The sequence below is a fragment of the Caretta caretta genome, chromosome 15, assembly GCF_965140235.1.
Source record: "Caretta caretta isolate rCarCar2 chromosome 15, rCarCar1.hap1, whole genome shotgun sequence".
In the NCBI taxonomy this organism is placed as follows: Eukaryota; Metazoa; Chordata; order Testudines; family Cheloniidae; genus Caretta; species Caretta caretta.
Genome location: NC_134220.1, coordinates 14,092,084 through 14,117,243, shown reverse-complemented (window position 1 = coordinate 14,117,243; position 25,160 = coordinate 14,092,084). Strand labels below are relative to the sequence as shown.

Here is a 25,160-nt window from a genome sequence, read left to right as displayed (position 1 = left end):
TGCACAGCCTGGGTGAGGGGAGGTTTTTGTCTCACTTCCCCATTTGACTGTGTCATGGTGAGTTACCCATAGCTGCTACCACTGCCATAATCTGCACCACAGTAATACATCGCCTCATCCTCTGGCTGGAGGTTGGTGATGGTTAAATAGCGAATGGCTCCGGAGCTGGAAACAGTGAATCGATCTGGGACGCCATCTCCTTTGGTGCTAGAGCCGTACCAAAGGAACCGAGGGGCCTGGCCGTCTCTCTGTTGGTACCATCCAACGTTGTAGCTGCTGTGCTGACTGCTCAGAGTGCAGGAGAGTTTCACAGTGGTTCCCGGGGACACGGAGTCCGAAGGCGGCTGGGTCAGCGTGGGCTGTGAGCTGGCCCCTGGAAAAAGGACAGGAATGAACTGATTATCATCTATTGGTTACACACTGCAACAGAATCAAGGGCGAGAAATGGGAAATGGGGAAAACGGGAAAAGAGAGCTTCCTAAAGCACAGCGTGTGTTCAACCCTCCCCCGCACAGCACCTGAGCAATAAGTGAGCAGCGCGAGGAGCAGAGGAGCCCAGGCCATGGTGGATCCAGACGAGCTCGGCTTCCTGAGGCAAATGGGGTCTGTGGCTGGGACCCTCTGATTCTTCCTTAAACCCTCGAGCTGGAGAACGGCCCCTTCATGCAAATCAGCTCGCTGCTCACTGGCTGCTGCGGCCAGCACCTCCCTCCTCCTGCCTCTGAGAGGAACCAGAGGCTGTTAAAGGGGCGCTCAGGTGGCGCTGGGAGCCAGGGGGTGCTCAGATCTGAGTGGGAGGAGAGACGTATAGGGGCCTTCATAAGACGGAGAGAGAATGTTCCCCTGTGACATTGCTTGGCCAGCTCCAATGGCAAATTCCATCCCAGTCCCCAGCTTGTACCATAAACGGCCTCCTCCCTCACAGTGAAATCATGTACAGAGCACACTTTTCTTCAGGTAACACCCTTTGCTTCTCTTCTAGAAATGATCGGTCACACTCCACCTCGTGATCACTGCTGGGAATTCAGAGGAGAGTGTCTTTATGGCCAGACAGGAGTATAAAACAAAAGGAACTGAGCCCAACTCTGCTCCTGGTGAATTCAACAGCAAAACTCCCACTGGCTGCAATTGTGCAGGATCGGGCCCATGGTTTGCATTTTCACGGAAGATTATTTAATCTGCCTTTGAACAGGCTCCAAGCCCAAAAAACGCAACCAGCTGGAGTTGAGACACCAGTACAGCCAAGGAGAGGGGAAGGGATTTCCTGAAGATAGGGCGCCATTCATCCCTGCTGACCACATGGATTTCAGAGGTCTAGCACAGAGGCTGGACTTGGGCCAGCATGTGCAGGGGACTCTGCCAAAGGCTCCATGGCCAGCACCACCGGGCACAATTTCATAAAGGGCAACGGGCAAGTGCTGGGAGGAAAGTGTCCCATGGGGCAGGTGATCAGATGCCCGTGTGCAGCCGAGCCTCCTTCCATCCCGCAAAGTGCTATCAGCGTTATTCATAGAATAATAGAATCATAGAATATCAGGGTTGGAAGGGACCTCAGGAGGTATCTAGTCCAACCCCCTGCTCAAGGCAGGACCAATCCCCAACTAAATCCTCCCAGCCAGGGCTTTGTCAAGCCTGATCTTAAAAACCTCAAAGGAAGGAGTTTTCACCACCTCCCTAGGTAACGCATTCCAGTGCTTCACCACCCTCCTAGTGAAACAGTGTTTCCTAATATCCAACCTAAACCTCCCCCACTGCTACTTGAGACCATTACTCCTTGTTCTGTCATCTGCTCCCACTGAGAACAGTCTAGATCCATTCTCTTTGGAACCCCCCCTTCAGGTAGTTGAAAGTAGTTATTAAATCCCCCCTCATTCTTCTCTTCCGCAGACTAAACAATCCCAGTTCCTTCAGCCTCTCCTCATAAATCATGTGTTCCAGTCCCCTGAACATTTTTGTTGCCCTCTGCTGGACACTTTCCAGTTTTTCCACATCCTCCTTGTAGTGTGGGGCCCGAAACTGGACACAGTACTCCAGATGAGGCCTCACCAATGTCGAATAGAGGGGAACGATCACGTCCCTTGATCTGCTGGCAATGCCTCTACTTATACATCCCAAAATGCCATTGGCCTTCTTGGCAACAAGGGCACACTGTTGACTCATATTCAGCTTCTCGTCCACTGTAACCCCTTGATCCTTTTCTGCAGAACTGCTGCCGAGCCATTCAGGCCCTAGTCTGTAGCGGTGCATGGTATCCTTCTGTCCGAAGTGCAGGACTCTTTTCTTGTCCTTGTTGAACCTCATCAGATTTCTTTTGGTCCAGTCCTCTAATTTGTCTAGGTCCCTCTGTATCCTATTCTTTTGCAGAGATGTTCAGCATTAAATGTAATATCTGTTAGTTGAAATGAAATTTAAAAAACACATTGCAAATAACGACCAAGCAATTACAATAAGTGGTTCATACATCTACAACTTAAATCAATACATTTGGGTGCCTCTGATTTTGTGTCTCACTCCTCTCCCACCACTCGGTCTGAATGAGGGATCTGAAAGGACGCAGCTGGTCAAACACCACGGTCTGTGCACCAGATTCTTGAAGAAAAGCAGACTTCGACTCCCTCAGGGAACGGATTGGCAGGATCCCCTGGAGGACTAACATGAAGGGGAAAGGAGTCCAGGAGAGCTGACTGTATTTCAAGGAATCCCTGTTGAGGTTACAGGGACAAACCATCCCGATGTGTCGAAAGAATAGTAAATATGGCAGGCGACCAGCTTGGCTTAGCGGTGAAATCCTAGCGGATCTTAAACATAAAAAAGAAGCTTACAAGAAGTGGAAGGTTGGACATATGACCAGGGAAGAGTATAAAAATATTGCTCGGGCATGTAGGAATGAAATCAGGAGGGCCAAATCGCACCTGGAGCTGCAGCTAGCGAGAGATGTCAAGAGTAACAAGAAGGGTTTCTTCAGGTATGTTGGCAACAAGAAGAAAGCCAAGGAAAGTGTGGGCCCCTTAATGAATGAGGGAGGCAACCTAGTGACAGAGGATGTGGAAAAAGCTAATGTACTCAATGCTTTCTTTGCCTCTGTCTTCACGAACAAGGTCAGCTCCCAGACTGCTGCGCTGGGCATCACAACATGGGGAATAGATGGCCAGCCCTCTGTGGAGAAAGAGGTGGTTAGGGACTATTTAGAAAAGCTGGATGTGCACAAGTCCATGGGGCCGGACGAGTTCCATCCGAGAGTGCTAAAGGAATTGGCGGCTGTGATTGCAGAGCCATTGGCCATTATCTTTGAAAACTCGTGGCGAACGGGGGAAGTCCCGGATGACTGGATAAAGGCTAATGTAGTGCCAATCTTTAAAAAAGGGAAGAAGGAGGATTCTGGGAACTACAGGCCAGTCAGCCTCACCTCAGTCCCCGGAAAAATCATGGAGCAGGTCCTCAAAGAATCAATCCTGAAGCACTTACATGAGAGGAAAGTGATCAGGAACAGTCAGCATGGATTCACCAAGGGAAGGTCATGCCTGACTAATCTAATCGCCTTCTATGATGAGATTACTGGTTCTGTGGATGAAGGGAAAGCAGTGGATGTATTGTTTCTTGACTTTAGCAAAGCTTTTGACATGGTCTCCCACGGTATTCTTGTCAGCAAGTTAAAGAAGTATGGGCTGGATGAATGCACTATAAGGTAGGTAGAAAGTTGGCTAGATTGTCGGGCTCAACGGGTAGTGATCAATGGCTCCATGTCTAGTTGGCAGCCGGTATCAAGTAGAGTGCCCCAGGGGTCGGACCTGCGGCGGGTTTTGTTCAATATCTTCATAAATGATCTGGAGGATAGTGTGGATTGCACTCTCAGCAAATTTGCAGATGATACTAAACTAGCAGGAGTGGTAGATACGCTGGAGGGCAGGGTTAGGATACAGAGGGACCTAGACAAATTGGAGGATTGGGCCAAAAGAAATCTGATGAGGTTCAATAAGGATAAGTGCAGGGTCCTGCACTTAGGACGGAAGAACCCAATGCACAGCTACAGACTAGGGACCGAATGGCTAGGCAGCAGTTCTGCGGAAAAGGACCTAGGGGTGACAGTGGACGAGAAGCTGGATATGAGTCAGCAGTGTGCCCTTGTTGCCAAAAAGGCCAATGGCATTTTGGGATGTATAAGTAGGGGCATAGCGAGCAGATCGAGGGACGTGATTGTCCCCCTCTATTTGACATTGGTGAGGCCTCATCTGGAGTACTGTGTCCAGTTTTGGGCCCCACACTACAAGAAGGATGTGGATAAATTGGAGAGAGTCCAGCGAAGAGCAACAAAAATGATTAGGGGTCTGGAACACATGACTTATGAGGAGAGGATGAGGGAACTGGGATTGTTTAGTCTGCAGAAGAGAAGAATGAGGGGGGATTTGATAGCTGCTTTCAACTACCTGAGAGGTGGTTCCAGAGAGGATGGTTCTAGACTATTCTCAGTGGTAGAAGAGGACAGGACAAGGAGTAATGGTCTCAAGTTGCAGTGGGGGAGGTTTAGGTTGGATATTAGGAAAAACTTTTTCACTAGGAGGGTGGTGAAACACTGGAATGCGTTACCTAGGGAGTTGGTAGAATCTCCTTCCTTAGAAGTTTTTAAGGTCAGGCTTGACAAAGCCCTGGCTGGGATGATTTAATTGGGGATTGGTCCTGCTTCGAGCAGGGGGTTGGACTAGATGACCTCCTGAGGTCCCTTCCAACCCTGATATTCTATGATTCTAAGATAAATGTCTATTGACCAGTTACTTTATTCCATTGTCAACAATTCATGACACAAAGGCAGGGAGACAGCGCCCCCTGCTGCCCAGTCGTAACTGAACTATGTCACTCATCTGTGAGGCGTAGATGGGGAAATTCCAGGTACATCTCAAATCCCCTTTTATTCTCTCCAGTCTCTGGAGTTTAAGGAGAGATTCATGACAGGTCCCAGCTACCCACAGCCCAGTTTATCATTTATGAGTGTGTCTGCATGTTATTGTGTCCCTCCAATTAGTCCAATTAGTCCCTCTGGGCTCATATTTACTTTAGGAACAGCTTGGACTTGGGAACTCCCGTGACTTGTCAGATACGCCTATAGCAGGACTGGGGCGAATGGTGGGGTCTTTACTACTCGGTTGCTCTCAATGTCCCCACCAGGGGAAGCCCCTTCTATGTCTTGTTTATCCTGGCCATTTTGCAGGCTTGGCCGTTCCCCATGGTGCTGTTCGTATCATGGCCAGAATCTGTTCCTTTCCTACCCTGGCTTTGTACTTGTGTGTGAAATGCCTGAGCTCTGGGATCTAACACCCAGCTGTTCAGACTCTGAGTTTCACAGGGATTTCACTGAAAAATAACCTGGTATTTAATAGACTCAAACTACCTCCTCTCACAGCATGTATCTGGGAACTGGATTTTGGAACGTTTCTTTTAGGATTATAACTGAATCTTAGTGCTGCAGGAGCACTGCATTGCAGGGGTCAAATCCTGGCCCCTTTGAAGAAATGGTAAAACTTCTGTTCAGTTCCCTGGGACAAAGACTTTGCCTTAAATTTCCAGATCAAGTCAGTGAGCTGCCATCACAGGGGAGTGGGACAGCGCATGGGGACACCTCAGTGATTTCAGACTGGCTGAATGATCATAATTTAGCTCTGACACAAGATGAACTCATGCACCATTGATGGAGGAAAGAGCAGGTTTGTGTCTGAGTTCCCCATCTGGCTGTGTCACTGTGCAGCACCATCACTGGTCCCTGCACCACAGTAATAGTCAGCTTCATCCTCTGCCTGGACACTGGTGATGGTTAAGTAGCCGATTGTCTTCGAGGCATCTTTGGAACCAGAGAAGCGACTGGGGACCCCAGAGCCCTGGTGCTTGTCCGAGTCAGTGTTGTACCTCAGAAGGAATCTTGGGCTGTTCCCATCTTTCTGTTGGTACCAGGGGACACTTCCAAATGTGTATCCACTGCTAATGGCACAGGAGAGTTTAACTGTGTTGCCAATGGACACCGACACCGAGGGTGGCTGAGTCAGAGTAAATTGGGAGAGGGAACCTGGAAAGAAATAGGAAATGCTGCAACATCATCATGGCCTGGAGTTAACGCCTGCACGTTTCCTGCTGAGCCAGGAGTCTGGGAATCAGAAATACAGAGGAATTCAGCGAAAAGTCCTTCTAAATAAATCTGAGATCAGAAACATCCCCCTTACCAGGGCAGTAAGTGAGCAGCGTGAGGAGCAGAGGGGCCCAGGCCATGATGGGGAATCCAGACAAACTTGGCTTCCTGAGGCAAACGGGTCTGTGGCTGGGACCCTCCGATTCTCTCTTAAACCCCCAGCGCTGGAGAACGGCCCCTTCATGCAAATCTGCTCCATGCTTATTGACTGCTGCTGTAGAGTGTGTGTCCGCCAGGGGGGTTCTCATTCGCGTTCTCTGCCTCCCCACTGCAAACACCTCCTGACCTGAGCGTGTCCTTCGTCCTATTGATCACCGCTGGCTAGTCACTTTCTGCTAAGCCCCTTTGAGTCCTGTGTTCCTTTCAGCCTTCTCCCTTTTGTGTTCTTGGCTAATATTTTCTAGACCCCAATAATATGGGGCTTGCACATTTTAAATAGGATGGGGCCCAAACACAATGACTGACGGACAATCTCTAAAGGGACGAGTCCTGTTGCTAATTTGCTCAGGTTTGTATCAGGTCTCTATCAAGCCAGCCTGGCATTTTTTCTATAAGTTGCCAGGGGTGAGGATTCCTTGTTTCCCCAGCCCCTCGGCAGGGGTGGGACAGTGATAGTAGCCTCCCCCGGCTAAGGAAGAGAGAGAATTTTTATTTGTTAACAAAAAGAAAAGGAGTACTTGTGGCACCTTAGAGACTAACCAATTTATTTGAGCATGAGCTTTCGTGAGCCACAGCTCACTTCATCTGATGAAGTGAGCTGTGGCTCACGAAAGCTCATGCTCAAATAAATTGGTTAGTCTCTAAGGTGCCACAAGTACTCCTTTTCTTTTTGCGAATACAGACTAACACGGCTGTTCCTCTGAAACCTGTCATTATTTGTTAACAGTTAGGGGTGGAAGGTCCTGGGACGGTTGGGGTTTGTTCTGAATTCAGTGCTGCAGGCTGCCGGCTGGGAGAACAAAACCCAGGGTGATGAGGCCATTGAGCAGCCGTGAGGCCCAGCGGAAGGGAGGGCGGTTCTATGGCGGACGGGCGGGTGGTTTGTGAAGTGTGACGCACGGGGGTTGGGAGGAGTGCAACACTGGAGGAGGATTTCAGGGCAGTTCTTGGGACCCACCAGGTGCTAGAATCTACAAGACCTAGTAGCTGACACTCGGCATCTGTCTCTGTGTCGTGGTCCATCTGGCTCCCGTCTACTGTCCCAGGAAAAAGGTTGGTGTCTCACAGTGCTCCAGCCACCCCAGCAGAGGGCGACAAGTACACGCTATTTACCCACAGAGAGTGACCAGCAGAACCTGCTCCTCAGCCATCAGACTCCCCTGGGTTCGCTCTGGGTGACAGGGGAGTTCCCTTTTCACGGCCATTTCACTTACAACAGTGGTGGTGTTATTAGAGTCACCAGATGGGCCTGTCTCAGCGAGTGGTACAAGTTCTCTTGAACTGACTGTGAGATCTTGGCATGGTCCTTTTATAACAGCTGATCATATACCAGAAACAATCTGTTCACTTCTTAGTCTCCCTAGAGCAAGACAGAAGAGCTCAGCATTGCTAGACAGAGAGACGTTTTATAAGAGATATACATGGGCAAGGATTACGTCACCCACTCCTGCAGTGCAGCCACCTCTGCAGAACATTCCTGGGCAACTTTTGGTAGCACAAACTGACATTAAACGTACGTGTTAAAAAAATCTTTATAATTCAGTGTCCAGCAGCTACACCAGACTGGTTATTTATAAATCTACAACCTCACTCAATGCACCTGGGTTCTTTCAATGTTCTATCTCACCCCTACCCCGCCCAATCTGTCTGCACCAGGGATTGGAAAGGAAGCAGCTCTTTGAACACCAGAGTCCGGTGCATACACAAGTGAAGATAAATATGTATCAGTTACTTCATTCCAGTGTAGACAGTTCACAGTGCAAATGCCAGGAGATGTCGCCCTCAGGGGCCCCATTCGTAACTGATCCCCATCACTGAGCTGCAGAAGACTAGATGGGAAAAATCCAAGTACCTCCCAAATCTCATTCGTATTTTCTTTCCATCTCTGGAGTTTAAGGAGAGATTCACTGTAGTTCCCAGCTCAGACAGCTCAGTTTGTCTTATGAATGAGGCTCTGTGTTAATACGTCCCTTCAACTCCCCTGCTGTGCTGCTATTTCACATGCAGAGGAGCCCGGACTTGGGAAGACCCGGTGACTTGTCAGATATGTGGACACCAGGACTGAGGAGAGAAAGTGTGTGGGTGGGGGGTAGGGTGGGAGCGTCTTTAGTCCCACCATGTTGATCTCCATGTGGTTTGTGCGTGTTGTGTAGCTTGATCACTTTGCAGGCTCGGCCTTTCCTCGTGGGGCTGTTTTTATCAGGCCCAGGGGCTGTTCTTTTCCTGCCCTGGCTTTGTTTGTGTGAAACACCTGAGCTCTGGGACCTAACACCCAGCTGTTCGGGCTCTGAATCTCGCTGGGTTGGCACTGAAGAGTGAGCTGGCATTGAAAGGACCAGACTCCCTCCTCTCAGGGCATCTACTTGGGAATGGGATGTTGAGTGTTTTCTTTGGGATTATAATTGAATCTAGGTACCACAGTGAGGCTCCATAATCCTCGTCCCATGGACAATGAATGGCAAAATGCCCATTGGGTCAAGGGACCCAAGATTTGGCCTTAAATGTGCAGACCCTGATCATCCTTCATCATGCCCCTCACTGATGACTGGAACGTGCCTAGTTAAAGCCCAGCACATCTGCGCGGAGGAGCGTCACACCCAGACACACACAGACTGGAGCCATGCACGGGACGGGCTGCTGGAACACAAGGGTTTGGTCGAAGTTCTCCACCTGGCTGCATCACTGTGCAGCATCAGCAGCCCCACTCTATGTGCCACAGTAATAATCGGCCTCATCATCTGCTTGGACATCGGGGAGGGTTTGATGGTTGTATTAGCCGCATCTTTGGAACCGGAGAAGCGACTGGGGACCCCAGAACCCTGGTGCTTGGCAGCATTGGATTTGTACCACAGAAGATATTTTGGAGCATTTCCAATTTTCTGCTGGTGCCAGGTGGCATGTGTCATCGGGTACCCACTGCGGATGGTGCAGGAGAGTTGAACTGTGTTTCCTAGGGACACGGACATCGAGGGCGGCTGCGTTAGTGTAAACTGGGAGAGCGATCCTGGGAACAAACAGAAAATTCTTTATTAACATATTTCTTCAGGAATATGGAGAAAGTCAGAGACAGATGAAATTTAAATTAAAGCAGGGAACAGAAACCCTTTCCTCACCCGAGCAGTAAGTGAGCAGCGGGAGGAGCAGAGGGGCCCAGGCCATGGTCGATCCAGATGAGTTTGGCTTCCAGATGAGCCCCGGCCCACCCTGTACCGGCAAGTTCCTCCTTCCCCCTCCCCGGGGTAACAGCCGCAGCTGGAGGCTCTGGCAGCGGTTTAAAGGGCCCAGGGCGGTAACGGCGGCCGAGTCCTGGCCCCTTTAAATCGTCCCCAGAGGCCCGCCGTTGCTTCCCCAGGGCTCCGGCAGCAGGGCTCCGGTGACGGGGCTCCGGCCACCACTACCGCCCCGTGCCCTTTAAATCGTCCCCGGAGCCTGCCGGAGCCCTAGGGAAGGGCCCAGGGCTCGGCCGCCGCTACCGCCCCAGGCCCTTTAAATCACTGCCCCAACCCCGCAATTTAAAGGGCCGGGGGCTCTGGCAGCAATTTAAAGGGCCGGGGGCTCCAGCCACTGCTGGGAGCCACAGGCCCTTTAAATTGTGCCTGCGGAAGCTGATCCACCCCGGTATGGTGCACCGGCTCTTGCCGGTACGCTGCACCGGGACATACCGGCTTACTTTCACCTCCGCTTAAACCCCCAGAGGTGGAGATCGGCCCCTACATGCAAGTCTGCTCCCTGGCTGCTGCTGGCACCTCCCTCCCGCTATGCGAGGGGCAGAGGCACAGGGAGACCCTCTGTATAAATCACCCTCTGTCCAGAAGCAGGGGAGGACTGAGGGCAGCGGGGAGTCAGCTCGGACACAGGTGTCGGAGCTGGGGCTAGTTTCACTGGCAAAACCAAAGTGGGGATGGGAGACAGGTCTGGACGTGTCGGCTGCAGCAGAACTGTGCAGGAGCAGGTCAGCCCAGACTCAAAGCCCCTGTGGGAGCCACTGGGTCAGAGGGGCTGGTGATGGCATTAGAAGAGAGGAGTGACGGGGTTGGAGTCTCAGGAAGGGGAGACGAGTTCAGTATCTGCACTTTGCATCGACTCAAGGTGAGTCACGTTGGAGTCAGGGTGGCCAAAGCAGAGGATGTCACAGGAATCAGGGCGACAGCGGATCAGGGCCAGGTTCCATGTACCGTGTGTCAGGTAAGAACAGGAGGGGACTCCATGTTTCCAAAATGAAACTGGCTCTTCACTCAGAGAACTAGTCACAGAGACGCTGCAGCTGCTGCTGACATTCCAATCATGTGCACACAGACTGGCCTCCCGGTGCCTCCTCCAAACTCTTCCTCCTGCAGCCTGAGCTCCCCCCTCCAGCTTCCCTGCAGGTTGCTCCAGGACAAGCAGAAAGAGTCTGATTGTCTCAATGCTGCAGAGGAAGAGGTGGCGAGATGTGATGAGGTTGAATGAGTGGAGGAGCAGGAGGTGGTGGTGATGGGGGGCAGGAGTCTAAGATGACCCCCACGTGATCGCTGGCATTGGAGAAGGCACGAAATTGAGGGGACTGAAGAGTTACAATGAGAAGTTTGGGCTTGGCTGTGCGTAGCTGGAGCTGGCAATGAGCCACTGGAGTCAAGAGTTAGAGACAGCCACGTGCATGGTGCTGGCTGGAGGGGAGCCAGTCACACGTGGAGAGGGAGATTTGTGAGTCCTGAGTACAGAAATGATATGTGAGGCAATGCGGGAGGGGGTCGCAAACCCAGGGAATGGGGTGGGGGGGAAGAGGCAGGGATGAGGCCAGAGCCCTGTGGAGTCCCCCAGAGAGGGGGAGAGGGGAGGAGACATCGCTGCGGTAGCAGAGAGAAATGGGGGGAGAACTAGTCCCCCGTGTCTACACTATTGTTCCTCGGGAAATCTCCTGCTGTTACACCCCCTGGGTACAAGCAGTAATGGGAGCCTGTAACGATGCTGGTTCTGCTGGGACCCAACTGAGAGTGCCAATTCAGGACAAATTGCTTAAAGCAGGGCAGTTGCAGCCCAAGGCTGGGGTTCCTTTGCACACCAAGGCAAACCAAAGCAGCCAAACAGAGAAGACTTCGGTTTTGCCCTCCTGGCTAACCACAATCATACAAGCAATTCCCTTAGACACTCCAGTTTCCCAGTATCACCACCAGTGCCCCTTGTTATGGGGACACATGGTTATGAAAACCAATACCCCGGTAAAAGAAAAAAGGGTTCTCTCGATCCCAAAGGACCAAGCCCCAGACCCAGGTCAATGTACAAATCAGATCTTACCCACCAATCACGCTGTTGCCAATCCTTTCGACTCTAAAATCTAAAGGTTTATTCACAAAAGGAAAAAGAGATTGATGAGAGCAAGAGTTGGTTAAATGGAACCAATGACATACAGTAATGGCCAAGTTCTTGCTTCAGGCTTGTCGCAGTGATGGCACAAACTGCAGGTTCAAATCAAGTCTCTGGAGAACAGCCCCAGCTGGGGTGGGTCACTCAGTCCTTTGTTCAAAGCTTCAGTGTAGCAAAGTCCCTCCAGAGGAATGAAGCAGGATTGAAGACAGGACGGATGTGAGGCATCAGCCTTTTATAGTCTTTTCCTGGTGTAAGAACCCCGCTTTGTTCTTACTGGGGAAAATTACAGCAAAATGGACTTTGGAGTCACATGGGCAAGTCCCTGCATGCTTTGCTGAGTCACAAGGCGTATCTGCCTTCTCTCAATGGGTCAGTTGTAGATCTGATGGTCCTTAATGGGCCATCAAGCAGGCTAGGTAGAGCTGACACCAACTTGTCTGGGGTGTCACCCAGAAGCACAGCATAAGTTTGAAATACAGACAGTATCGATCCAATATTCATAACTTTAACAACAAAAATGATACACACATATAGACAGCATAATCCTAACCAGCAAACCATAACCTCTCCCTAGACCCCTTACAGGGCAACCTTTATACAATATTTGCTGCAAATATATAAGCGTGGTTGCAACAGTGATCTATACAGTTACAGATTATGTCAATAACGTCACAGAGCCTGAGTGTAGACAGTGTATTACCCCCATGATACCTAAGCCTGCTCAGAGCAGGGGGCAGGGCTGTGGGGGAGGGCAGTAGTGTCAGGCCAGGCTCTAGAGGATGGGGGTCAGGGAGGAGGGGGAGCTTTGGGACACAGCCACCAACACTCCTGCTTTGGCTAGGACAGCCCCGGCCTTTCCCGCAGCAGGACACTGACTCCGCAGCCAGCAGATGAACTTTTCTACTGAGGTTCTTATGCCGCACCCATCCCTGCGGTACCTGAGCACCGAGACTGGCCCACGGGGAACTAGACATGGCCACGGGCCAGTGGCTTGCTGGACTGCAGGGGCTGGGAGGAGCAGGGCACTAATGGAGGCACTAATGAACTTCTGGAGGGGACCAGGGAAGCTGCCAAGCAGCTCGGATAGGGCCAGGGAGGAGGTTCTAGGGAGGAGGGATTTTGATATCATCTATTATCTGATACACCCTGTGTCTGGACACTTCATCCAGCCCCGGCAACTGGAATGGACGAAGGGATCTGAGAGGTCTTTCCTACATTTCCTCTAACTTCCAGGCCATTCAGGGTGTTGTCCAGCTCGTGGGATAACACGGGGGAACTATGTTCAGGGAGACGTGTCTCTTTACCCAAGGAGCTTGTGGCCATCTGCTCCCCGTGAGAACCAGGCAGTGGTGGGTCTGTAACCCGGGGATCCAGAAGGCTGGAAAAGCTGCTCCTTGTAAAGAGACTGAGTTGAAAGCATAAGAGCGGCTGCCATCTCCCCAAGAGAGAGTGAATGGAGAGTGGGTGGAGCAGCGCTCCCTGCTGACAGCAAGTGGCTGAAATTCCAAAGAAGGAGCCATCAGGGTCTCATGAATTGAAGAGAGGAAGCAAACTGCGCAGTCAGTGCAGAGCCCAGGCTGGAGGGGATGAAGACAGGGGAGGTTTTTGTCTCAGTTCCCCGTTTGGCTGGATCACTGTGATTCGCACTACTAGCCCACACAGCACAGTAATAGTCAGCCTCGTCCTCTGCCTGGACACCGGTGATGGTCAGGGCAGCGTTGTTACCGGAGATGGACCCCGAGAACTGGGCAGGGATCCCGGAGGGTCTGCTATTGGTGCTGTATATAAGCAGCTTTGTAGCAGAGCCAGGTTTCTGCTGGTACCAGGAGGGATAGTTGCTGGTGGTGACGGCTCCAGTGCTCAGGCTGCAGGACAGAGTGACAGCCCCTCCTGGGGCCACCGACATCGAGGGCTCCTGAGTCACCACGGGCTGCGAACTGACCCCTGAAATCAACAGTACAAACACACTCAGCACAAGGACTCTGGATCCTCACAGACAAACCTCCTCCCCGGCAAGTGTCCTTCATATTTTGGTCACTAAAGGAAACAATCCCCTCACCTGAGCAATAAGTGAGCAGTGCGAGGAGCAGAGGGGCCCAGGCCATGGTGGATCCAGATGAGCTCGGCTTCCTGAGGCAAACGGGTCTCTTATGGGACCCTCTGAAATCTCTCTTAAACCCCCAGCGCTGTAGAGCGGCCCCTTCATGCAAATCTCCTCCCTGTTTATTGGCTGCTGGTTTTTTAAAAATCTTAGTCCTGAGTTTTAACGAATACAAAGACGCTCACATTTCAAATTTAACTTCCAGTTTTGGCTTCATTTTAAATAAGATTTTTTGGTAAAAAAAAAGTACCTCCCTATAAATTTGTACATTTTCAATTATTATTTCATGTTCAAATTGAAATAGGTTTTGCTAGTATCATTGAATAAAGGGGTCCTTACTTTAACATACTCCTTAAATAAAATTAACACGACCAGATGGTGCTATCACACAGACTGACAAGTTCTCTCTAACTGCCTGTGCAGGGAGCTAGATCTGGGAGAAATGTTTGTTTTTACTTATGGGAAATCACAGTTTGACAAGCTGTGCATGTAGCAGAGTAAATCTGGTCACTACTTTGTCTCTCTGACCAAATAATTTCTTCGTCCGTAGGCAGCAGTTGCAACTATCTGCATGGATGGAAACGTAAATATCACTTGGTGCCAAACACTTTGTAATGACTGTCAGCTAGATTATCCCCAGGGATTGAACAGGAGCACTGTGGAGCTAAAGCAGGAGCCTCCTATATCTTGAGCCAAAGGACTAAGGGGCAGATTTTTAAAGGTGCCTAGTTACATCTTTAGACACCTGAATCCCTTTACAAATCAGGTCCTAAATCCTGTTCTTGGTATCTGCGCTATGTTTTGGACAGACGGGGATGCGTGATCCCCACTGAATGGGGGGTGATGCTACAACACCTCCCTGTGGCCTCTTGTCCCTGGCTTTTCTAGCTACTCCCCTGTCCCCCTTGCTCCTCACAGTGAGAGAGAAACAAACTTGGATCATTCCCGCCGAGTCAGACTCACTGGGAGAAACCCAGCGGGCGGGTGGAAGGGGATGTCAGTTCCATGTGGGCACAGCTGGGGGTGCTCAGCTTTGAATTTGGCCTTTACTCTGTGAACGGCCGTTACTGGCTGCTGGGAGGAGTCGTTAGCGTCACGTTAGTGCAGCACGTCTGACGTGTGGAGAACAATGGACGAGCTTTGCATCGCTGGGCACACAGATATTTTCTATCACATGCCCATGGGGAGGGGTCACTGCCACCATCACTGCCATGCAGCCGGGCCAGCTTCCCCCACACGGCCCCTCACGCGTGGATGCGCCCCCTGGAAACACCCCCAGAACTAACTCATTCCCCTCCTTCCACTCTCCCTCCAGCTCTCCTTTGCCATGATGCCTACAAACAAATTGCCAGCAGTGAGGCCGTGGGTGTGCTGAGACCCTTCCCATCCTGCTGCCAGGATTGTCTCCTTGCTGCCTTCTGCTCCCCACAGGCCGGTCTGTAACCACGTCTTGTCTCACACTGAGATTGTTCCCTCCTTAGCCGGGACCGTCTTTGTGTTCTGTGTTTGTACAGCGCCCAGCACAATGGGGACCTGGGCCATGACCTGTCCTCCCAGGGGCTACAGAAATACAGATACATAATAATCACAGTGATGTAGCCACCTCTGAAGGACATTCCTGGGCAACATTTTGCAGAGGTGTTCAGCATTAAATGTAATGTCAGTTAAATTACGCGTAAATAAAAAACATTTTGCAAATAAATATCCAGCAATTACAATTAGAAGTAGTTCATAATTCTGCAACCTAAATCAGTACAATTGGGTGCCTCGGACCTCCTGTCTCTCCTCCTCCCCCACCACTCAGTCTGAGTGAGGGATCTGAAAGGACGCAGCTGTTCAAACACCATGGTCTGTGCACTAGACCCTTGAAGACAAATGTGCATTGAACAGTTACTTTATTCCACTAGAAACTATTCACAATACAAGTGCAGGGTGACAGCGCCCCCTGGTGCCCAATCATAACTGAATCACATCACCCATCTGCAGAAGCGTAGATGGGGAAAATCCAGGTGTATCTCAAATCCCGTTTTATTCTCTCCAGTCTCTGGAGTTTAAGGAGAGCTTCATTACAGGTCCCAGCTACCTACAGCCCAGTTTGCTATTTGTGAGTGTGGCTGCGTGTTACTGTGTCCTTCCAATTCACCTTCTGGGCTAATATTTACATTTAGGAATAGCTAGGACTTGGGAACCCCTGTGACTTGTCAGATACAAGTATAGCAGGACTGGGGTGAGTGGTGTGCACTATTCCCCCTCAGCTGTGCATGTGCACACACATCCTAAACCCCGCACACACGGCGAAACACTGCACGCACAAAAAATGAAATACTACATCGGAGCCAGGCCGACATATCATTTACAGGCAACTTTTGACATTGTTCGCCCGCCATCTATCAACGCAGCCAGATTCTACTAGCTGGCAAGGGGGGCAAAGGGAAAGGAGGGCAATGAATCGTACCTCTCCCCTCCAGCATTTGGAACGTGGAACGCTGATCACGTCGGGACGGTCGGGACCCACACATCTCCATTTTCCCACGTTTTTTGGCTGCAGATGCACGGACGTGATCGGAGCTAGGCACAGACTTCCTGTATCCTGATCTGAATGATCTCCCATTTGCCGTTTTATCTAGTCACACTGTTAAGCACATTGAAATAGTAGCCATACAATAAAAGTATTAATTTTAAATAAACCAATCTGGTAAAAAATCAATCCCAAAATGTCACTGTCTTGAGGTCTAAAGCGTAAAAGAACAGCGACTTCATTTAAATCTGGATGGCTGGATGAGACTATAGAGACAGTTACACCGAAGTCACATAGTGTAATGCTTGTTAAACTTCATGAAATATTCATATATCATGAGGACAACGGAGTGGTTTGTGTATATTGTCGAGATGCCAGAGCTTCGGGAGAATTTTCAACAGGAAGAATGTGGAACGATGTATGGACGTTGGATTTCTTAAAGCGTCATCTATCAAATCCCTGTGTTCAAAATACAAAGACTTTTTTGCTGAAGAGATTGTTATAGTCAGTCAGTACAATGACTTCAAGTTTGCAGTAGCTGAAAGAATCAAAAGCCAATTGGTTTTAAGTTTCCCAGATATGGTGACATTTGCTCACCAGAACGAACAGTTTCAGGATCTTGCAAAGTTGATGGATATTGGAGGAACATTCCTAGCATCAAATGCAGAATGTGAGCGTGGCTTTAGCTTAATGAACACTCTAAAAAACAAACTATGGAATCGTTTACAAGTAGCTCATTTGGACATGCTGATGTGTATTCAGAGTTACCAGCTGGATGGAGGACTGATGGATCTGGACAGAGTTTACATTGAATGGGCAAATGAAAAAGATCGCAGGAAAAAACAGTCAGGTTAGTTTAGCAGTCTTTGACATTTTGACCAATAAGGAAATTAAAATGCATTTGTAATTACATATCTTATTCTTGGCTGATAATCATTTATTGGGGTTTTTTTAGGAACATTTTAAATTTAAAACACAAACTCTTGTTTTTCTTTTTTTACTTATGATGTCTCTATTTGAAAACCCACATAAATTGACATAATGGCATACTTATTAAATTGTCTTTATTATATGTTTATCAAAATCTTTTCAGACATGTGTATAGAATGCAAGGTGAAAGTGGACACCAACGGGCAGAAGCCTATGGACTGATAATGATCATGATTAATATGTGCTTGATATATGCTCATGATTGTCTATAAAAAAGATCATAAAGCGTAGTGCTTAAAACTAACTTCTGCTTCATGAAGAATGGTTACATTTCCTTTTCCTAAGTATTTAAAAATGACATTTATAAAATAACGTGGTGTAAAACTATTATTATCACAAGTTGCAAATTAAAACTTTTTAAATGTATAAGCATTTTACTCACTTGGGCGCATTTGCCTCCTGGTATACAAATTTGAACTCTGCTTCAAAAATTTGCACAGAAGAACCATTTGGGGCACACGGCAAAAATTAGAGGGAACATTGGTGGTGGGGTCTTTACTACATGGTGGCTTCTGTGTTTTGTTTAACCAGGCCATTTTGCAAGCTCAGCCTTAACTAACAGGACTGTTCTTATCATGGCAAGGATCAGTTTCTTATCTACCTTGGCTCTGCTTTTGTGTGAAATGTCTGGGCTCTGGGATCTGACACCCAGCTGTGCGGGCTCTGAGTTTCATTGAAGAATGAGCTGGCATTTAACAGACAGATACTGCCTCCTCTCAGGGCATGAATCTGGGAACTGGAGTTTGGAATGTTTCCTTTAGGATTATAACTGAATCTTACTGCTGCTGCCAGGCTGTAGAGGGGGTGGGGTCAAATCCTGGTCCCACTGAAGGAAATGATAACACTGCCATCCAGTGCAGTGGGACAAAGACTTTGCCTTAAATTTTCAGAGGTTGATCAAGTTAGTGAGCTGCCATCACAGGGGAGTGGGACAGCACATGGGGACACCTCAGTAATTTCAGATTGGCTGAATGATCATATCTTAACGCTGACACGATGGGCTCATGCAGCGTTGGAGGAGGGAAGAACAGGATTTTGTCTGAGTTCCCCATCTGGCTGTGTCACTGTGCAGCACCATCACTGGTCCCTGCACCACAGTAATAGTCAGCTTCATCCTCTGCCTGGAAGCTGGTGATGGTTAAGTAGCCAGTTGTCTTCAAGGCGTCTTTGGAACCAGAGAAGCGACTGGGGACCCCAGAGCCCTGGTGCTTGTCCAAGTCAGTGTTGTACCTCAGAAGGTATCTTGGGCTGTTCCCATCTTTCTGTTGGTACCAGGTGACACTTCCAAATGTGTATCCACTGCTCAGGGCGCAGGAGAGTTTAACTGTGTTGCCAGTGGACACTGACACTGATGGCGGCTGAGTCAGAGTAAACTGGGAGAGGGAACCTGGAAAGAAATAGAAAATGCTGCAAGATCATCATGGCCTGGAGTTAACGCCTGCACGTTTCCTGCTGAGCCAGGAGTCTGGGAATCAGGAATACGGAGGAATTCAGCGAAAAGTCCTTCTAAATAAATCTGAGATCAGAAACCCTCCCCCTTACCAGGGCAGTAAGTGAGCAGCGTGAGGAGCAGAGGGGCCCAGGCCATGGTGGATCCAAACGAACTTGGCTCCCTGCAACAAACAGGTCTCTGGCGGGGACCCTCTGATTCTCTCTTAAACCCCCAGTGCTGGAGAACGGCCCCCTCATGCAAATCCTCTGCCTGCTCACTGGCTGCTGCTGTAGAGTTAGTGTACACCAGGGGGGTTCTCATTAGAGTTCTTTGTCCCTCCTCCCCCCGCCCGCCAACTCCAAGCAGCTCCTGATCTGAGTGTGTGCTTACCTCGTATTGGTCACTGCTGGTTATTACTTTCTGTTCAGCACCTTGAGTCCTGTGTTCTTCTCAGCCTTCTCCCTTTTGTGTTTTGGGCTAATATTTTGTAGACCCCAATAAGACGGGGCCCAAACACAATGACTGACGGACAATCTCTAAAGGGACGAGTCCTGTTGCTAATTTGCTCAGGTTTGTATCAGGTCTCTATCAAGCCAGCCTGGCCTTTTTTCTATAAGTTGCCACGGGTGTGGATTCCTTGTTTCCCCAGCCCCTCACCAGCGGTGGGACAGTGATTGTAGCCTCCACCGGCTAGGGAAGAGAGAGAACTTTTATTTGTTAACAGTTAGGGGTGAAAGGTCCTGGGACAGTTGGGGTTTGTTCTGAATTCAGTGCTGTAGTCTGCCAGCTGGGAGAACAAAGCCCAGGGCGATGAGTCCGCTGAGCAGCCGCATGGCCCAGCGGAAGGGAGGGAGGTTCCACGGTAGATGGGCAGGTGGTTTGTGAAGTGTGATGCACGGGGGCTGGGAGGAGTGTGACACTGGAGGTGGATTTCAGAGCGGTTCTAGGGACCCACCAGATGCTAGAATCCACAAGACCTAGTAGCTGACACTCGGCGTCTGTCTCTGTGTCGTGGTCCACCTGGCTCCCATCTACTGTCCCAGGAAAAAGGTTGGTGTCTCACAGTGCTCCAGCCACCCCAGTAGGGGGCGACAAGTACATGCTATTTACCCACAGAGAGTGACCAGCAGGACCTGCTCCTCAGCCATCAGACTCCCCTGGGTTCGCTCTGGGTGACAGGGGAGTTCCCTTTTCACGGCCATTTCACTTACAACAGTGGTGGTGTTATTAGAGTCACCAGATGGGCCTGTCTCAGCGAGTGGTACAAGTTCTCTTGAACTGACTGTGAGATCTTGGCACGGTCCTTTTGTAGCAGCTGATCAAATACCAGAAACAATCTGTTCACTTCTTAGCTTCCCTGGAGCAAGACAGAAGAGCTCAGCATTACTACACAGAGAGACATTTTATAAGAGATATACATGGGCAAGGATTACGTCACCCACCCCTGCAGTACATTCCTGGGCAACTTTTGGTTGCACGGTTTGACATTCAGTGTATGTGTTAAAAAAATCTTTATAAATCAGTCTCCAGCAGCTACCAGAGCAGATATGTATAAATCTCCAACCTAACTCAATGCATTTGAGTTCCTTCAATGCTCTGTCTCACCTCTACCCCACCCAATGTGTCTGCACAAGGGATTGGAAAGGATGCAGCTGTTTGAACACCACAGTCCGGTGCACACACAGGTGAAGATAAATATGTATCAGTTACTTAATTCCCGTGTAGACAGTTCACAGTGCAAATGCCGGGAGACGTCACCCTCTGATGCCCAGTCGAAACTGATCCTCATCACTGAGCTGCAGAAGAGTAGATGGGGAAAATCCAAGTACCTCCCAAATCTCATTTGTATTTTCTTTCCATCTCTGGAGTTTAAGGAGCGATTCACTGTCGTTCCCAGCTACAGACAGCTCAGTTTGTCTTATGAATGAGGCTCTGTGTTAATACGTCCCTTCAACTCCCCTCCTGTGCTGCTAGTTCACATGCAGAGGAGCCCGGACTTGGGAAGACCCGATGACTTGTCAGATACGTGGACAGCAGGACTGGGGAGTGAAAGTGCTGGGGGGTCTTTACAACTCAGTTGCTCTCAATGTGGCTTCTGTGTGTTTTGCAGCGTGATCAGTTTGCAGGCTCAGCCTTAGGTCCTGGGGCTGTTCTTATCAGGGCCAGGGGCTGTTCTTTTCCTGCCCTGGCTTAGTTTGTGTGAAACACCTGGGCTCTGGGACCTAACACCCAGCTGTTCGGGCTCTGAATCTCACTGGGTTGGCACTGAAGTGTGAGCTGGTAATTAAGGGACCGGACTCTCTCCTCTCACAGCATGTACTTGGGAACGGGACACTGGAGTGTTTTCTTTGGGGTTATTACCTCGATCTGGGTAGCACAGTGAGGTTCCATAAAGTGACTCATCCTCATCCCATGGACAATAAATTGTCATTCCCATTGGATCAAGAGCCGAAGATTTGGCCTTAAATGTCCAGACCCTGATAATCCTTCGTACTGCCCCTCACTGATGATTGGGATGTGCCTCGTTAAACCCCAACACATCAGCAAGGAAGATCGTTGCACCCAGACACACATACATTGGAGTCATGAGCCATACAGGCTGATCGAACACAAGGGTTTTGTCTAAGTTTCCCATCTGGTCGCATCACTGTGCAGCATCGCACTCCCTGTTCCACAGTAATAATCAGCCTCATTTTCCTCTTGGACATCAGTGACAGTTAGGTTGATGGTTGTATTAGCCACATCTTTAGAACCAGAGAAGTGACAGGGGACCCCAGTGCCCTGGTGCTTGGCGGCATTGCATTTGTACCACAGAAGATATTCTGGAGTATTTCCAATTTTCGGCTGGTGCCAGGTGGCATGTGTAATCAGATACCCACTGCTGAGGGTGCAGGAGAGTTGAACAGTGCAGCTAGTTCCCGCTCAAGTCGCTGCCAACAATTCTTTTTGTACCAGGTCTGGTCTTGGCCGAATCAGTACTCGCTTTGGTTTTGCAGCCTCCTCTATCATTGTCTATCATGAGGCTTTCACCTGCCCCAGCGCTTGGTTTGCAGTCTGTAACTGTGTTTCCAGGGCCTGTAGTTGACTTAGCATCTCTTCCTCAACTCTCTGGAGCCACTGCCCTGGGCTGTCCAGATCACACACCTCAGTCTTTCCCTGGGCCCCTGGCCCAAGAGCCCGTGTCCAAGTGAGGATCGTCCTATGGTCAGCTCGTCCAAACAGTAGCCGTCTTGTAACAGGGCTGGGACACGAGGCCAATCTCTGCCGACAATTACAGGCCAGGGGAGGTCTCTTACTAGGCTGACCCTCAGCTTGTTCATCTCAGCTTATATTTCTATGTCTTGTTCCATTGCTGGGTACACTCCTGTTTCACTATGTGCACACAAAATGTGCACCAGCAACTGGCAATCTAGTCTGACAGATGGGAGTCTGCACCCACGAACTAGCGCCTGTCCACACCAGGAGTCGATCAGTCCTCTCATTTCATGGCCAGCCATGTTAGCAGTGGAGTGCGCCCCCTACTGAGGGACCATCCCAAGCCACAGACCTGGCTGTGGTAGTAATGCAAATACCCGCACTCCATGAGTGGACAGTCCTTTCTTAGCTGACCTGTTTGGCCACACTGGAAACATACCACTGTGTTCTCCTGACTGATTACTGGGTTTGTCCCATGATAATTCAGGTGCTGCTACCTCCTCCGGTCTGTTAGGTACCAGATTGTCTCAGAATTTGTCTCCCCAGATGTCCCCCTCACCATTCTACCGTCGGGGTCTCTGTCACCTTGCTTCCCTCAGAACAGTCCCCCTGAACTAAACCTTTGGTCGGGTGGTTCAGCCTTATCAGCTTCCATGTAGGCCTCCACCCTTGCCACGGCCTCATCAGTAGAAGTTGGTCAAAACCTCCAGACCCAACTTTGGGCTCCAGTAGGCAAGACCCATAGGAATGGTTCTAAGATTACAAGGTCCACCGCCTTTGTGACGGGTTTCCCCCCAGGTGCCACCTAGAACTGGGGTGCAGCTAAGCCCTCTGTCTCACCAATCTAGGTACCCTTTTACACTGTCACAGTGTGATCAGCTGCAAAGCCCTCCAAGCTTGCACTCACACCAGCATCCACAGGCAGGGATCACACACAGGTGTATTCATGAATATCCTGGCCAGCCACTGCATGAACCAGCACAGAGCGGCTCCAGCCAAAATACCCTCAGCTCCCCAGCCTAAGACCCCAGAGCTGTCAAAAACCCGACCAGTATGAATTTATTACAATTACCCAGTTCGCCCCTCCCTCCATGTGAAGAGGAATATGCACAAATTTTTAACTAAGCTGAAATTTTTCCCAAACACTTCCCTCAAACCGCAGTGTTTTAGAAGTAAAATATAAAATAGATGTATTAACTACAATAGATAGATTTTAAGTGATTACAAGTAATAGCAAACCAACCAAAGTAGATTACCTAGCAAATAAACAAAATCCCAATCTAAGTTTTATCGACCAGATAGGATTTGTATCAAGCAGTGTCTCACTGATAATATAAACAGTCCCTCAAGTTTCCTTCTTCCCTGCATGGGACCCCCCCTTCCCCATTTCAATCTTTGTTCCTAAGGTGTTTCCAGGTGCTTTGTTGTGGGGAGAGAGAGTCCAGTCATGATGTCACTTCCCCCTTTTATATCTTCTTCCAACTTGCTGGAAATTTCTTTTGCTGTGACCTGGGTCAAACAGTCCCCCTTGTATAGTTGTGATGTCTCCGAGAGGTTTCTCTTGCACCCAGTTCCTGGAGTAAACCTTGTGAGTGTGCATATTTCCTCAATAGGCCATCAATATTGTTTGACCTCCTTAGTGTTGTACCTGAAAGGCTGCCTGTGGGTGTTCCCAGCCTCGCAACATGTTTCAGTAGCACATACACAGCAAAACTTCATAACTTCACATACAATGATAGCTGGGGGGGCAACTTTCTATTTGCAGAAAACCAAACACCCTTACCCCACTCACTGACCGGCCCCGTCTCCAAGGGCCTGCCCCCAGCTAACTCCATCCCCCATCCCGCCATCACTCACTCTCACCCACTGTCATTCACTCGCTCATTTTTGGGCTGGGGCAGGGGCTTGTGTTGTGAGAGGGGGGTGAGAGCTCCGGCTGGGGGTGTGGGCTCAGGGGTGGGGCTGGGGTTTGGAGTGCAGGAGGGGGCTCAGGGCTGGGGCAGGGGCATGGGAGGGGGTATGGGGAGTGGGCTCCAGATGGCACTTACCTCAGGCAGCTCCTGGGAAGCAGCGACATCTCCCTCCGGCTCCTAGACAGAGGGGCAACCACGTGGCTCTGTGTGCTGCCCATGCCTGCAGGCACTGCCCCCTCAATTCACATTGGCCAATGGGAGCTGTTGAGCTCGTGCTTGGGGCGGGAGTGGCACACAGAGTCCCTCTGGCCATCCCTCTGCCCAGAAGCTGCACGGAGCCAGGTAGGTAGCCTGCCTACGCTGCCAACTGGACATTTAATGGCTTGGTCAGTGGTGCTGACCAGAGCCATCACGATCCCTGTTCGACTGGGCGTTCCTGTCGAAAACCGGTCTCCTGGCAACCCTATTGATAGCACATAAAACTTAACAGGATATTCATGTTCAACAGATTAAGATGTTTAGAACGATGCCTCACTTGGCATACTTTATACAAAACACATGATAATTATATCACCAGGGTGAATGTGGGGGTGCCAAGGTGTTGCTTTGGGGCACAGAGAGTCACAGCCTTGTCTAAAGAGTTTGTGTCAGGTTCCAGCCATCGTGTTACCAGAGCTCAGAAATATTGTGCTGGCCAGTGGCTTGCTGGATGGCAGGGGCCAGGAGGAGCAGGGCCATGGAGGCACTAATGAACTTCTGGAGGGGACCGGGGAAACTGCAAAGCAGCTGGGATGGGGCCAGAGAGGAGGTTCTAGGGAGGAGGGATTTTGATATCATCTATTATCTACTACACCCTGTATCTGGACACTTCATCCAGCACTTTCAACTGCAATTGACTAAGGGATCTGATTGGTCTTTCTTATGTTTCCCCTAACTTGCAGGTCATTCAGGGTGATGTCCAGTTGGTGGGGTAACACAGGAAAACTCTGTTAGGGGAGATGTGTCTCTTTACCCAAGGAGTATGTGGCCGTCTGCTCTCCGTTGGAACCAGGCTGTGATGGGTCTGTAACCCAGGGATCTATAAGACAGGAAAACTGCTCCCTTTGCAGAGACCCAGCAAAGAACATGAGTGGCGGCCATCTCCCGCAGACAGAGTGAATGGGGAGTGGGTGGAGCAGCACCCCCTGCTGACAGTAAGAGGCTGAAATTCCTAAGAAGGAGCAATCAGGGTCTCGTGTCCTGCAGGTAGAAACCAAACTGTGCAGTCAGTGCAGAGCCCAGGCTGGAGGGGATGAAGACAGGGGAGGTTTTTGTCTCAGTTCCCCGTTTGGCTG

The 25,160-nt window shown here is 49.9% G+C and overlaps 2 protein-coding genes across 2 annotated transcripts; both read right to left on the bottom strand.

Moving 5' to 3' along the window:
- Positions 1–5,726: 5,726 nt before the first annotated feature.
- On the bottom strand, positions 5,727–9,490 carry LOC125623073 (putative non-functional immunoglobulin lambda variable 5-48). Its single transcript, XM_075120188.1, has 2 exons — positions 9,445–9,490; positions 5,727–6,052 (listed from the first exon to the last, which is right to left on the bottom strand). Exons 1-2 carry the CDS (start codon positions 9,488–9,490, stop codon positions 5,727–5,729), a joined length of 372 nt encoding a protein of 123 aa, XP_074976289.1.
- Positions 9,491–11,630: 2,140 nt separating this feature from the next.
- LOC125623134 (uncharacterized) lies at positions 11,631–18,874 on the bottom strand. The gene is made up of 4 exons (XM_075120187.1): positions 18,829–18,874; positions 18,350–18,673; positions 13,737–13,958; positions 11,631–13,621 (listed from the first exon to the last, which is right to left on the bottom strand). Exons 1-4 carry the CDS (start codon positions 18,872–18,874, stop codon positions 13,197–13,199), a joined length of 1,017 nt encoding a protein of 338 aa, XP_074976288.1. The 3' UTR covers positions 11,631–13,196.
- Between the last annotated feature and the right edge of the window lie 6,286 nt (positions 18,875–25,160).